Here is a 15,352-nt window from a genome sequence, read left to right as displayed (position 1 = left end):
CTCCTACTTTACTTAGATTGATCTACCATGGTAATAAACTACTGCAGAAAGTGACAAGCCTGCAAAGTGGGAAAGTAAATATTTATACAACTCTGTTTTTGATACAGCATTCTTCACGTATTTCAACTTTTTTTTTCTCCTTTTTTTTGAGAGCATGGTTGTATAAAGAGAGGAAACGAAAATTAACATTTAGTTTGCGATGTTAAGATTATGATTATATAATTTATTCTTGGGTTATTACTTTCAATCACAGTAAACAATTTCTGTGAATATTCCTCCTAATAATAGCAGGCAACAGAATATAGTTAAAAGGCAGAGACATTAACAATCGTCTCGGTGGTGTCCATTTGTAAGGTTTTACATCGTCATTAATTTTGTTCCAGAAAAGGCTGCAGTAATTAAGAACATCAAAACATATGCTGTGTCTAGAAAATCCATTTATTTATATTCATATTTCGAATATTGTTTCGATAAACTTTTGATGTTGCTAACAGACGAATATAAAACAAACAACGAATATAAAACACAATGGACGATTGTAACTTATGTAAATTTACAAATGTACATAAAAGTTACAATCGTTCATATTTGCTCATGACAATTAATTTGTTATATAGCTAAGTTATTTGTTGGGGGGTTCCGTTCTAATTAGCTGGCAGTGCATAAAATTGAATAAAAATTTAGACGAAAGACAGAAAACAAATTTAATCCCTTTACTTGTTGAAAAAATGCAATGAGTTAATTGGAGGACATAAAGGGTTGAGAGGAGAGTATAAGAAGGGTCGAAAAACTGCCCACCCCTCTCCCTCCAAAAAAAAATAAATAAATAAAAACAAATGCTATTCCTCCATTCGCCAGCCCATCCGGAAGTGTAGCAGTGCCCATGAAGATAAATCCACTCTCCAAATAATTGACATTAAGTTGATGAGAATCCCTTCAGTAACTCTAAGCTGTATAATTTTTAATGAGGTGGTTTTACGTCCGAAATAGGATTTCAGGGGGCTATTGTATATCAAAAATCAGTAGATACCGTTCGCGATTTATTTGAAAAGAGGTTCCTACCTACAAGTATCATTGCTAGAGGCGAGTTTCGAAAGGTTCTACTATAATACAAGAGCGAAAAATGATCATGAATAGGAAAAAATCCATAATCATATTTAATTTATCGACGGATTGTAAAAATAAAAATCGTAATCTTTCAAACAAATAAAAAAAACCTTGTTAAGACCATTGAGCAATTTAACCTAGACTTTGAGAGACTTATCCGGAGAGACATGTTCTTAAATGTGCTACATAAGTGCACTTGCAGCTTCACACTACCGGGCATAAGATATTAAAGTGCTGTTTAAGAATCTCTCTCTCTCTCTCTCTCTCTCTCTCTCTCTCTCTCTCTCTCTCTCTCTCTCTCTCTCTCTCGATGAAAAAGTATGCTTCAACATATAGCTATTTTGGGGATTGGCATTTCATGCAGTGTTGTATTTTCCTTTATTATTCGAAATGACAATGGCATTTTCTTCCTATTTCTATTTCCTTGTCAACTGCTCCTAATTGAAATCGCATAAATTATGAAAAGAGATTTGAAGGGCAATCGTCCGTTTTTATTTAAATGTATCACAAATGTTCGTCAACATATTTGCAAAAAAAGTCATAGAGTTTTTATTGGTTCTCTTCCTGCCGTCATTTCGTAACAAAACGTAACTCCACGCCATAAAATGCATGTTTTGAAGAGTTTCTCTTCAATTTTCAATGTTTTTAATATTTTTTTTTTTACATATTTTTCCCAGCATGCAGTCGTTTTTATAGTTAGTTTTCCCAGTTGTTGTTTGGAATCAAATATTGCTCAAAACATCAAAAATATATAACGGGTATTGCAGTAGAAAAATATGTGACAAATTGCTAAGCAAATACCATAAAACGATTCTCTTTATGAAATTTAATTGGGAAATTACGTACGAGTAATGACTAACTTTACTTTTGATTGTCAAGAAACGAAAGATTTTCGTGCAAGCGGGCTTCTTTGCACATCCCCCTTCCCAGTTCGAAAAACTTTTATCTGCTCAGGGAGATATTTCAAGTTATCGACGATATTTTTAATACAAATTCGTGTATAAAACATGTATCTGTATTGAAGTTATAAAGATTTTTAATAGAATTTCAAATTTAGGATGTAATTTTACCACTCATACAAGCTATGTATTCTAATGAAAAGTGAAGACTGACCAAGATTGAAAATTCCTTATTTGCCAAAAACATAGCCAAGACATTTGAAACCTTTCAATTTAAATTGAAAGATTAAGGACGTTGAAATAGAATATTCCTTGGCACAAAGACATAAATGAAAATTCATTACACAATTCATTATGCAGTGATTATTAACGTTCATTTATGAATTGAAGCTTATTCTCTAATTTAGGGACTAAAAACCAATATGGAGCGGTGTTTCTCGAGAGATTTTAACTGGATATTTATACATACGATACACATTTTATATATACTCATATATAATATATATATATATATATATATATATATATATATATATATATATATATATATATATATATATATATTACAAAACTGGTATTACCCTTGGATTGCTTTACACACGCATACACATATGTTTGTGTGCGCGTGCATGCTTGAAAGTGTGTACGTGTATGTTCGTAAAGCGATCAGAGAAAATACAGTTTGGTGTAATTTACGGAATGAACGAAGTTGGTATCAAAGTTGTTAAGCTCGTAATTACAAAAGTATACAGGTTTTTTTTTACAGTATTTCAATGCGTCCATTTAATTTTAAACACCAAAAGTACCTGCTGCGTGAAATGACACATTATTTAATTTTTAATTAACTTACGCAAGATGATTATATTACTGAAAAATCATTTCAGACCTCGTACCAAGCCAGGTGCTTTGAAAGCTGGAATTGGTGTGGAACAAAAAAAAAATGCAATATTTTTCTAACTTAAAATTTTACCCTGAATTTCCAGTGTCGATTTAGAAAATTAAAGATATAAATCTAAACAAATGTGATGTTTTGCATAAGGTAAATCTTGATATATCTGAAGATGAAACTGAAATATTTTTCCAAGCTTATAAATATCTGATTTTACAGTAACGGTTAATAAAATTAATAATATAAATCTAAAAAAATGTAATATTTATTCAAAAGTCATTCCTGCTGTATCTTAACTGCAATATTTTTCCAAGCTACTATAAATCAAAATTTACAGTGACTGTTAATAAAATTAAAAATTTAATTGCTGATGCATTGTACAGTGTGTCCATAAAAAAGTAAAACCTGATTCAGCATTAAGAGTGGTCAATGCAGAGTATAAAAACAAGTAAAATATGCTCTGGGGTTTCTTCGGCGCCATTGATTTTTCTGAACATCCGCTACAGCTTATAATCAAGGCCACCGAAAATAGATATATCTTTCGGTGGTCTCTGTATTATGCTGTATGAGGTGCGGCCCACGCAATTTTAACTACGGCCAGGTTGTGCCCTGTCCTATATAGTTGCCAGATGCACGTTTATGGCTAACTTTAACCGTAAATGAAATAAAAACTACTGAGGCTAGAGGGCTACTATTTGGTATGTTTTATGATTGGAAGGTGGATGACCAACATACAAATTTGCAGCCCTCTAGCCTCAGTAGCGTTTAAGATCTGAGGGCGGACAGAAAAAAGTGTGGACGTACAGACAAAGGTTGCACAATAGTTTTCTTTTACAGAAAACTAAACATAGGCAATTGGAAATTCTGAACTGCCCTTTATATTGGCCCTATCTTCATTCCTCGCTTGAGCGAAATGGCTTCATACCCTTGCTAGTCTTCCTACGCATTTCTCATTCCCTTCATTCCTGTTTATCCTCGGCCAACCAATTGTACAGCAGCTTCGCCACAATTAACTCGGTTCGAAGTGGAATTGCTCGGCTATGTGGCGTGTGTAGGAAATACATTTAAAATACCACGAACTAAACGCTAAGAATCGAATTGAACTGCCTTTTCCAGAGGTTTTTATTGGTTAAAACCTATATTTATCTGGCGTTTTTGTTGGTCAAAGCCTGCGTTTATCAGAGGTTTTTATTGGTTGAAACCTCTGTTTATCAGAGATTTTTAGTGGTTAAAACCTGCGTTTATCAGAGGTTTTTAGTGGTTAAAACCTGCGTTTATCAGATGTTTTTAGTGGTTAAAACCTGCGTTTGTCAGAGGGTTTTATTGGTTAAAACCTGCATTTATCAGAGGTTTTTATTGGTTAAAACCTGCGTTTATCAGGGGTTTTTATTGGTTAAAACCTGTTTTTATCAGGGGTTTTTATTGGTCAAAACCTGCGTTTATCAAAGGTTTTTATTGGTTAAAACTTGCGTTTATCAGAGGTTTTTATTGGTTAAAACCTGCCTTTATCTGGGGTTTCTATTGGTTAAAACTTGCGTTTATCAGAGGTTTTCATTAGCATGTGTTTGAAGTACATGAAAATGCCAGGAACTGAACGCGGAGAATCGAATTTAACTGCCTTTTCCAGGTTTTATTGGTTAAAACCTTTCATTTGTAAGAGGCTTTTATTAGTTAAAATCTGCGTTTATCAGAGGTTTTATTTGGTTAATATAAAAGATTTTTCAACCGATCAAGTGGAGTTTGGAAATGATAGTTATAATGGGTTCTAAATAGACCTTTTCTCAGTAGAGCTTCCTCGACGTAACTAAGATATTCCATTAAGCAGAGACCGAATCACCTCCTCTGCTTTCACTGTTAAAACAGATTCCTTCGACAGACAACGGATAACTCAACAGATGTTCGGATTATTGACATCCAAATCCTGCAAATCATAAAATCAGTTCTAAGGGCTTCATATTTTAAAAATTTCCGATTTCGAAATCTTGATTCTACTTCCAAAAATGAAAACAAAAGCCGAACAACGCATACAATATCTTCCTTTCTCTTGTGACTTCGAAGTCAAAAGAAATCGAGGTCGGCACAAGCAAACTCTTGTTCGTTTCTGTAGCCTCAGGTATTTTGGGAGTTAGATGACTTTGCCTTTCCCTACAAGACGTTACACGCAAGTGATACCGGCATCCCCCATCCAAATATATCGCCCTTTCACCGGAGAGGCATGTTGGTACAGGAACAGAGAGAGATTCCTGGTATCTTTTTCATGCACTACAATGTATACAGGTGTCGAAATGCGATGACTGGCTTGCCTGAAACGCTCACACGCCTCGCTAAATCTTCTGGATGTTGAATACAAGAGAGGCAGGTAGTTAGTAATTACCTATTTCGTATAGTGATGTTCCTCCTTACGAGAGAAGTGGAGAAGAATGGCATGTCTCTAGGTAGTTTTTTCTTTTTTTTTTCAGGAAGAAGATACTTGATGTCCTCTATTTGAAAGGAACCCATTTCATTCCTAGAGAATGTAATCCTTTTACTGACGCTGGTTATCTGTTTTTTTTTTTTTTTTTTTTTTTTAGGTCATTTCGGTGTTCTGATCATTGAAATTCTGTGACATTAGTATAAATGTGCTTCCCTCATGAAATTCTGACATATATAAATATATATATATATATATATATATATATATATATATATATATATATATATATATATATATATATATATATATATATATATATATATACATATATATACATTTCAGTAAATACGTGAAATCAGGGATTTCACGAAATCCCAACGGAATTTGTGAAATGGCCAATTCGCTTAGGATCATTTGATCCCCGAGGGCTAGTACTAAACACGGCGAAACACTGATTCATGCTACACTGTTTCACCGTGTTACCACTAGCCCCTAGGGGGTCAAATGTGTTTCGCGTGTTTAATACTAGGCCCTGGGGGATCAAATGACATCTGATCCCCTAGGGGCTATACTACACAGAGCAAAATACATTTGACCCCCGGGGGCCAGTACTAAACACGGAGAAACAGTGTACTTGAATCAGTGTTTCGCCGTGTTTGGTACTAACCCTCGGGGATCAAAAGTTCACCCTAAGCGAGTTGCTCATTTCACAAATTCCCTAGTGATTTCTTGAAATTCCTGGGTTTCGCATATTTACAGTAAAATATGTTCACGTTTCCATACGTGTACCAATGTTTATGCAATCAGGAAGTCCTCACCAATAATCAATGAGCAACAGTAAGTCAAGTTGTTTTTAAAAACAGCAAGTCAATTTTTCTAAAATCGAACAGCAAGTCAAGTTGTTTTTCTAAAAACAGCAAGTCAATTTTTTTTTCTAAAAACGGCAAGTCAAGTTTTTTTCTAAAAACAGCAAGTCAAGTTTTTTTGTTTTTTTTTTCTAAAAACAGCAAGTCAAGTTTTTTTTTTTTTTTTCTAAAAACAGCAAGTCAAGTTTTTTTTCTAAAAACAGCAAGTCATGTTTTTTTTCTAAAAACAGCAAGTCAAGTTTTTTTTCTCTAAAAACGGCAATTGTCAACTTTTGAAAAAAAAAAGGTGATTCATAATTTTTACTGTTTTCGGACGGTCTGCGAAGGGTTGTCGTCTCATAATTGTCAATTACCTAAAGCAACACTATGATACTTTTACCAGTAATATGCTCATGAGCGTATTTTTTCTAAAAACGGCAATTATCAACTTTGAAAGAAAAAAAAGTGAATCATAATTTTTACTATTTCCCGACGGTCTGCGAAGGGATTTCGTCTCATAATTGTCAATTACCTAATGAAAGAAAAAATTCACCTTCGTGCATATTATCATACGTTCAATTCAGGCCGACCAAAATTGTGAAAACTCTGCGTAATTATGTAACCGTATTTCATTTACTCAGCCCAATTAACTTTCTCCCTCAAATTACCAATAGCTGGAAATGTCGAGTCTCCAGCAACGGGAGGGGAAAATTTTCTCTTTTCCTGCTTTCTCTTCCTCTTCTCTTTCTCCCCTTTTAATTGATCTCCTCCATTTGGCTTCCTTTCTGTTTTAGTGGGAATTCTGTTTTGTGGGAATTCTATTTTTGAGGGAATTCTTATGAAGGGATACGGACTCAGTATTTCATTTAAAATTGTTTTTTATGAGTTTAATATATTTTATATTCACAACCCAAAGAACGTCCTTTGTTATACTCAGAACCAAAAGAACGTTCTTTTTTACTCACAATCCAAAGAAACGTTCTTTTTATTACGGCTCACATCTTTAAATTAAATAATACCATCTATATTAAAAGAGATTGTAAGTGTCTTCAATGAATTTCAAGTATTAAAAGTAATTTGCAAATTTTCCCCCTTTTCGTATTGGAATAAGTATTTTTCTTCCTCAGTAATCCATGTAATTTTATCTTACATTTACGTAAATTTAAAAATGAAATTTATTGCTTGAATAGGGTGAGACATTTTTATGCATGTAGAAAATCTAATATTCCTGGGTAATAGGTTTTTTATAATTTAAATTTCCTTATACTATAATACAAGCACTCTACATTAATGACTATCATGTACTGATATTATCTAGTAACCTTGTTTGGCTTAATAATAATAATAATAATAATGATAATAATAATAATAATAATAATAATAATAATAATAATAATAATAATAATAATAATAATAATAATACCAAAGGAAAAAAGTGAAAATCATCTCGTTAATTATTGTATTTCTTGCATATAATTATGCTGAGTCATTTCCAAACAAACATTTATATATCTATTAACATATAATTAAGTAAATCTCTTAATTTATCAAGTGTAAGAGATTCACCTCGGAGAAAAAAGAAGTTCAGAGATGAAAGGTTAAGTCATATTAAAACAAATCGCCGCAGGAGTAATATATACGTTCAGACATTACCCAGCCGTCAAAGTGTGTGTGGAGAAAAGAACTCGGTAGGCCTAAGAAGAATGTAGGCCAATTTATCTAGACGATGTGATTTACTCCCCATTCCTGCTCGAAAATCATTAAAGCCTTCTCTCCTTTAGGCCTCTCGGCGGTACAGAACGAATGGCCCCACGCCTTATAATTCTCTTTGATGTAGCAACAGTTAGATTTATGAATCCGCATTCTGATCGAGTCGATCTCTCTCTTTCTCTTCCCCTGCTGTGATGTACGATATCGGAAGAGAGATAAATTACAGGCCTTGAATATCTTGGAGAAGCCGCGAGGCTTTTTGATCTACTAATCCCCGTAGGAAAATTGAAAAAGGGTATTAATTCTATAGAGACGAATGATATACCTCGTGGGTGAGTGTTTTTCAAAAATTGTAATACAAGTATGTGTATGTATGTAAACATGTATGTAAGTATCATCTCGGTGGCCACTAAGATAATTTATATATTTACGCACGTATGTATGTATTTACGTATGTATGTATGTATATATATATATATATATATATATATATATATATATATATATATATATATATATATATATATATGTGTGTGCATGCATACATGTATAAATTATGTGTGTGTGTGCATACTATATATATATATATATATATATATATATATATATATATATATATATATATATATATATATATATATATATATATATATATATATATATATATATATATATATATATATATATATATATATATATACACGAATCAATTTTACTGATTAACATCGGAATTACATTTTATCTGATCAAAGATATACTGTTGAAAAGCTTCCTTTGTACTAAGTCTTCAAACTCCCTTCGGTGCAATTTAATTTCACCAAGAGTTTTCTAAAAGATCTCATTCGCACATTTGCCAGTATTTCTATTAGCATATAGAAACTTCTAGCGTCAGAAGAATCCTTTCAGCCCGACCTACTCATATGTAGATGGTTTTAATTGAGTTGGTTTCCTTTCCATACCAGTCTTTACTTGAGGCTCGGTTTCAGTCTCAAAGAGGCTCTCCGGTAACTATTGATGTAGGTTTGATGGTATTTCACATTTGCGCAGAAAATTAAGTAAAGAAAAAGATGGGGAAGTTTACTATTATTAAGGAAACATCCCAGATGTCTTTTTGTCTGAAACCCCGTCAGAGAACTTTCCCCACTATCCTTTTTCTGAAACCCTGTCAAAGAACTTCCCCACTATTTTTTTCTGAAACCCTGTCAGAGAACTTTCCCCACTATTTTTTTCTGAAACCATGTCAAAGAACTTTCCCCACTATCTATTTTTCTGAAACCATGTCAAAGAACTTTCCCCACTATCTTTTTTTCTGAAACCCTATCAAAGAACTTTCCCCACTATCTTTTTTTCTGAAACCCTATCAAAGAACTTTCTCCACTAACTTTTTTTCTGAAACCCTGTCAGAGAACTTTCCCCACTATTTTTTTCTTAAACCCTGTCAAAGAACTTTCCCACTATCTTTTTTTCTGAAACCCTGTCAGAGAACTTTCCCCACTATCTTTTTTTCTGAAACCCTGTCAAAGAACTTCCCCACTATTTTTTTTCTGAAACCCTGTCAGAGAATTTTCCCCGCTATTTTTTTTCTGAAACCATTTCAAAGAACTTTCCCCACTATCTTTTTTTTCTGAAACCCTATCAAAGAACTTTCCCCGCTATCTTTTTTTCTGAAACCCTATCAAAGAACTTTCTCCACTGTCTTTTTTTTCTGAAACCCTGTCAAAGAACTTTCTCCACTATCTTTTTTTTTCTGAAGCGCCTTCAAAACATCTGGATAATTTCTTTCCTGAGGAGCCTTTAAAGAAATTTCCCTAGATAGCTTTTTTTCAGAAACGCCTTAAAAAAACATCCTGGATATCTTTTCCTCAGAAACCCTGTCAAGGAAGTTTCCATGACAACTTTTCTGAAACCCTTTCAAAATAATTTCCTCAATATCTTTTTCACAACCCCCTTCAGAGGCAAAACAGATGTCCTTTTTTCTGAAACTACTTCAGAACATTTCTGAGATATCTTTGTTTTGAGCCCCCTTCAAAGAAATTTTTCGGATATCCTTTTCCTGCAACCCCTTCAAAGAAATTTTGCAGACATCCCTTTCCTGCAAGTCCTTCAAAGAAGTTTTGCAGATATCCTTTCCCTGTATCCCCTTCAAAGAAATTTTGCGGAAATCCTTTTCCTGAAACCCATTCCAAGAAATTTGCAAATATCCTTTTCCTGAAACCCCTTCAAAGAAATTTGAAGATATCCTTTTCCTGAAACCCCTTCAAAGAGGTTTCCTGGATATTGTTTTTCCGGAACCCCCTTCAAAGAAATTTTCCACTTATCTTTTCCTGTAACCCTTTCAAAGAAATTTTCTAGATATCTTGTTTTTTTTTTAACCATCTCAAAGAAATTTCTCAAATATCTTTCTTCCTACCCCCTTCAAAGAATTTTTCCTAATATCTTTTTTTTTTCTGAATCCCCTTTAAGACGAAATCTAGATAAATTTTTTTCCGAATGTCTTCAAAGAAATTTCCCAAATATTTTTTTTGTTTTCTGTGGAATTCCTTCAAGTAGATTTCTCAAATAATTTTTTTCCTGAAACCCTTCCAAGAAGTCTTCCAGATAACTTTCTTTCCTAGAACTGCTTCTAAGAAATATCCCAGATATTTTTCTCTTTAACCCATTACGAAGCCACACGAATACTAATAAAGAGTTAGCTAGATTCATCAATGATACTTGACTTGCGTATATTGCACTTAGAAGAAGATATTGTGCAATTATTATTCCATGAAAAATGAAAAATCGCGAATAAAAGCTAAAAGTATATAGCTTAAAGTCAGCTATATACTATGCCTTTCCTGTCCTGCATCGAGTATTGTTTACAAAGATTTTTCTTTGGCTGTAGGCAAGGTTTAAAACAGAATGTATTACATTTCTTTTGAAAAACCTCTTCCTAAGTGCACTGACACCTCTTGTATCACAGGATACTGCAGTGATACCTGTTAAAACCAATTTGTCATCGCCAACCACTCTCCCGAAAATGGAAATATTTGTCCTAGCCTGTGTTTCAAAAAGATTGTCATTTATAGCTGTCCTAGATTTGTACGCTTTTGTTCGTATTGAATTTTGCTAAGGTATTTTTCAGAATTTTTCTATATATTATTCCATACCCTTTCACAAGGAGGAAAGCAATAATGTAATGTATTTCTTATTTTTCCATATTTTTCCCATCTGTGTCAAACATCCGATATGTAAAATACTACGAAAAGAGCTCCTGCGTTGGATTTCCCCACAAATTTATTCAAAGTAACCATAATCCATTTTTCGTCTTTTACAGAAATATTTGCATAATAGGTTTCTGAAAGCAACACATTACCCGCCAACCCTCGAGATAAAAGAAAACACAACATTGCGTATGCATCAGTTGCCTGTAAATGTGACGTTACTCTTCCTTTTATGCAAATGTTTTCATGAGATGCGGCGATGCGTAAAGGCGCAACAGATTTCCATTACGTAATTTGAATCGTTATAACTACGCTTAATGAGACGACATCTATGAAGATTATTAGGAAAAAGCTGAACTTCTGAGCGAGCCAATGAAGATTATTAGGTAAAGCTGAACTTCAGAGCGAGCCAACTTTAATTGATTGTTAAAGAATGCCGAGGTTTCCTTTTTGTCAAATAAAATCTCAGTTTTACGGAGAACTGTTCGAGTAATTGGCCTTGATACAGCCAGAAGACAAATATGAATGACGAGAAATAGACTGCTAACGATAGTCGTTAAACTGCAGATCATGTCAGGTAAAGTCATCAGAAAAGGTCAGAAAAACTTTGTCTTTTGCTGTCGATAGCCGTGTTCAGTACAAGTCGAGTAAAATTTTACTGGGATGCTTGTGTAATTTTTAATAATGATCCGAACATGTCTTAGGTTTTAGAATGAGATGTATTTCGATTTGTTTTTAACTGTTGAATGCAACACCTTTAACAGTCGAATCTGAAACATTTTAGAAATAAATTTAACCGGTAATTTTATGCAGTTTTCAGAAAATCAACAATTTAGTCATGACTGCAAGTACTATGCATACTAGAAACTTCATGACATGAAGAGGCCTACGGTACATATTTACATACATACAAGCATAATTACTGAAACAATATGTATCGTAGTAAATCTTTCAGATCTGAGTGATCCTTCTAAACAACGATACATAATCCTGATGATAAGTATGAAAAGCACCGAATTCTTTATGACTTAGTTCGTCTTAGACCTTCTTTTCAATACATGCGGGTGTGGTCGGTAAACCTCCGTGAATTATGTATATGACCTGACCTCAGGATGTGTCCAGATTTAGAAAGAAGAAAATAGAGAGGATGCGGTTACAGCAGGTGTTGAGTTTTTTAAATTCGATTTTTTCAAGGTCCTGAGGTCTTTTGCCCGAATAAATTGAATACGTTGACTGTGTGCATATGCATAAGGTGGTTTATTCTTCTGGTTTCACTATTTGTACGAATATAAGGCATCACAAAACATCTAAGAAGACTGAAACCCACATAGCTTTGAAAATGGGTATTTGAGGGCTATGGTTTATTGCCTATTTTAACTTTTCCTAAAAGATGAATACAACGCAGACATATAAAACCCATTCAACATGCTTCAGGAAGATCAAAACTCTAGTAGATCGTGTGTGTGTGTGTGTAACCATGTGAAACAGAGACGAGCATAGAAGGGCCAACCAAGGCAATCACATGATACAGTGATACTGTTGTACAGGTAAACGTTGTTAGAGTTCTTGTAACCTCAGAATAACAGGCACTACTCAATTTGCTAGGAGTTTTATCTTGGCCACAACTCAAATGGAGAATAGTTTGCCTAGTACAGTTGTGGAATCTTCTGATCTCCAAATGTTTAAGCGAGGAGCAAATTCATTCCTGCTGTCTGCTGCTGCTGCCGACGTCTCATGATTTCATGTGTATCAGCTTTATTTTCTTTTTCCTCGTGTTTATTTATAACATTTACCTGTAACGTGTTTTTCCCTGGAGGCTGACCTCCCTTTGGAGCCCTCTTGGGTTTATAGTCTGTTGGCTTTGTCCATAAGGGTTTTCAGGAGAAGACTTAAAGAAAGAAAGAAAAAGAAAGAAAGCTGAAGCTTCCTTCCTGGTGTACTGTGGAGACAACAGTCATTTTAGTTATATAATACTAACATACAGAATCAGGGAATGCGATATGTAGGGTTTATTATTCTCCTTTGTATACATTATTTACTCACAACAATGCATTAACTTTCTTTTCTCTCCACAGGTGATGCCCCAGCAGCCATGCAGGTGTCAAGGTCCTCGATGATTGCCACAACAGATGTCGTCACACTGGTCCTATTATTCCTCCTGCAGCAAGTGTCAAGCAGCATCGCCTCCTTGAAAGCTCTGTTGCCTTTGTGATAATCATGATTCTTCTTCCGTTAAAAATATAAATACATAGATAGACCAAGAGATAAATCAACGGAGAAAAACTTTTGTCCTTTCATCCGTGAATGCTCATTCAGAGGTAAAAGAAAAAAAGAAAAGGAAGAGGAGGACATGATAACAGGAACTCAGATCAATCACAGTTCCTGTCTGACCCGATCCCCTGTCAGGTGAAAGGTGGATTCTCATTAACCTTTTTTGAATAGGTGTCAGTCCCCTGTCAGGTGAAAGGTGGATTTCCATTAACCTTTTCTGGAAAGGTGTCAATCCCCTGTCAGGTGAAAGGTGGATTTCCATTAACCTTCTGGGTAGGTGCCAACTCCCTGTTAGGTGAAAGGTGGATTTCTATTAACCTTCTGGGTAGGTGCCAACTCCCTGTCAGGTGAAAGGTGGATTTCCATTAACCTTCTGGGTAGGTGCCAACTCCTTGTTAGGTGAAAGGTGGATTTCTATTAACCTTCTGGGTAGGTGCCAACTCCCTGACAGGTGAAAGGTGGATTTCCAGTAACCTTTTCTGGGAAGGTGTCATTTCCCTGTCAGGTGAAAGGTGGATTCCCAGTAACCTTTTCTGAAAAGGTGTCATTTTCCTGTCAGGTGAAAGATGGATTTCCATTAACCTTTTGGGTAGGTGCCAACTCCCTGTCAGGTGAAAGGTGGATCTCCATTAACCTTCTCTGGATGGGTGCCAACTCCCTGTCAGGTGAAAGGTGGATTCCATTAACCTTCTGGATGGGTGCCAACACCCTGTCAGGGGAAAGGTGAAGTTTCATTAACCTTTTGGATATGTGTCATAGCTCGTAACCCTTCCGATTCCTTGTGTGTTTAAATGTGTGACTTGAACATCATCATAAATGCCCCCGGGAGACTCCCTTGAAGACAGTGCCCCCATGGGAGTAAGAGGTGTGTCTCTTCCAGTGATATAAAAAAACCTACGCAAAGCTGTCGTGGGTTGGTATATAGCGTTACCAGCATCACACTCAAAGTTCGTAATATTACTATTCCCAATTCACATGGTGTCATGTGCAGACATACCCTGTATATATATATACATAACTTTCAGACTCGATAACCCCCACTGTCGTTTTTCCCTGAAAAGACTCAAAAGCTGGTATATCCTAAGAAGTGTATCAATGTGAGTTCACTTAAGTGTTTATAGCCTCGTATCAGAAGAAGACAAATTACAAGTTTTGTGTTCATTCCATGTGCTTCGAGATCTGTATCAGTGTTCAACATACGATAAGAAATTACGTTTTACACGAAACGCTGTAACATTTCCTGTGTCATTATATAGTCATGGCTGTAAATACATTCAAATATACTTTTACAACGCGAAAATGAAATTTTAAACCAAAAGAATATCAATGAAAAGCAGACGATTTATCCGTTTAATGATAAATCTCCAACGTTTGGAATCGTTCTCTCCGATGAAAAATGGAACGGACAAATTACAATACTAATCGTCAGCAGATTAATAACCGAAGGATCCATTTATTCTTTTATAAGAGATGACCTAAAAAAAAAATGAGAACGTATTATTCATTCGAGATGAAAAAAGTTGGATTCAGAAAAAAAAAAATCAGATACTGAAGGATTGGGCAAATTTGCTAATTACATTAAGTGCGGCTGCTGCCAATTTTTCGCTTTCCGGAAGGAAATAAATTCAAATAACAAAAAAGATAAAAGTGCGTGATTTTTTTTTTTTTCAAAACGTACGCTGATTGCAAACGTGAATGGAAAACATTATTAATATTAGATGAGTGGAGAAGTGTTTAACCATAACTCACATTAGTCAACATTTTCATATACTAGTCTAAAAGAACACAGTTATGCCCCGGTGGGGAATAACCTTTCATATTTTCCTGAACAGTGTTGTTGCATACTTACTAGAGAAGAGGTCTGACCGTTGAAACGCTTTGTACATAAAAGAGAGATCATTCACAGACGTAGTAGTTTGGGTGTTTTTTAAAAACTGTGTAACATTTGTAAATCCCAGCAGGTCGCTTAGGAACTAAGAGCACACAGGGAGTTTGATAATCAGTAGGACTTCTTATAA

At 34.6% G+C, this 15,352-nt stretch overlaps 1 protein-coding gene across 1 annotated transcript in view; it reads left to right on the top strand.

Annotated features, from left to right (window-relative positions):
• LOC136837459 (zwei Ig domain protein zig-8-like) overlaps nt 1–13,785 on the top strand; it is a 467,588-nt gene extending 453,803 nt beyond the window's left edge. Inside the window, exon 10 of the mRNA XM_067102240.1 lies at nt 13,139–13,785. Within this exon, the coding sequence (XP_066958341.1) occupies nt 13,139–13,275 (137 nt within the window). The 3' untranslated portion in view covers nt 13,276–13,785. The remainder of the gene's footprint in view (nt 1–13,138) is intronic.
• Nucleotides 13,786–15,352: the final 1,567 nt, after the last annotated feature.

Source organism: Macrobrachium rosenbergii, chromosome 59, assembly GCF_040412425.1.
Source record: "Macrobrachium rosenbergii isolate ZJJX-2024 chromosome 59, ASM4041242v1, whole genome shotgun sequence".
Lineage (NCBI taxonomy): Eukaryota > Metazoa > Arthropoda > Malacostraca > Decapoda > Palaemonidae > Macrobrachium > Macrobrachium rosenbergii.
The sequence above is the reverse complement of the archived record's forward strand: the minus strand, read 5'-3'. Positions and strand labels throughout refer to the sequence as shown.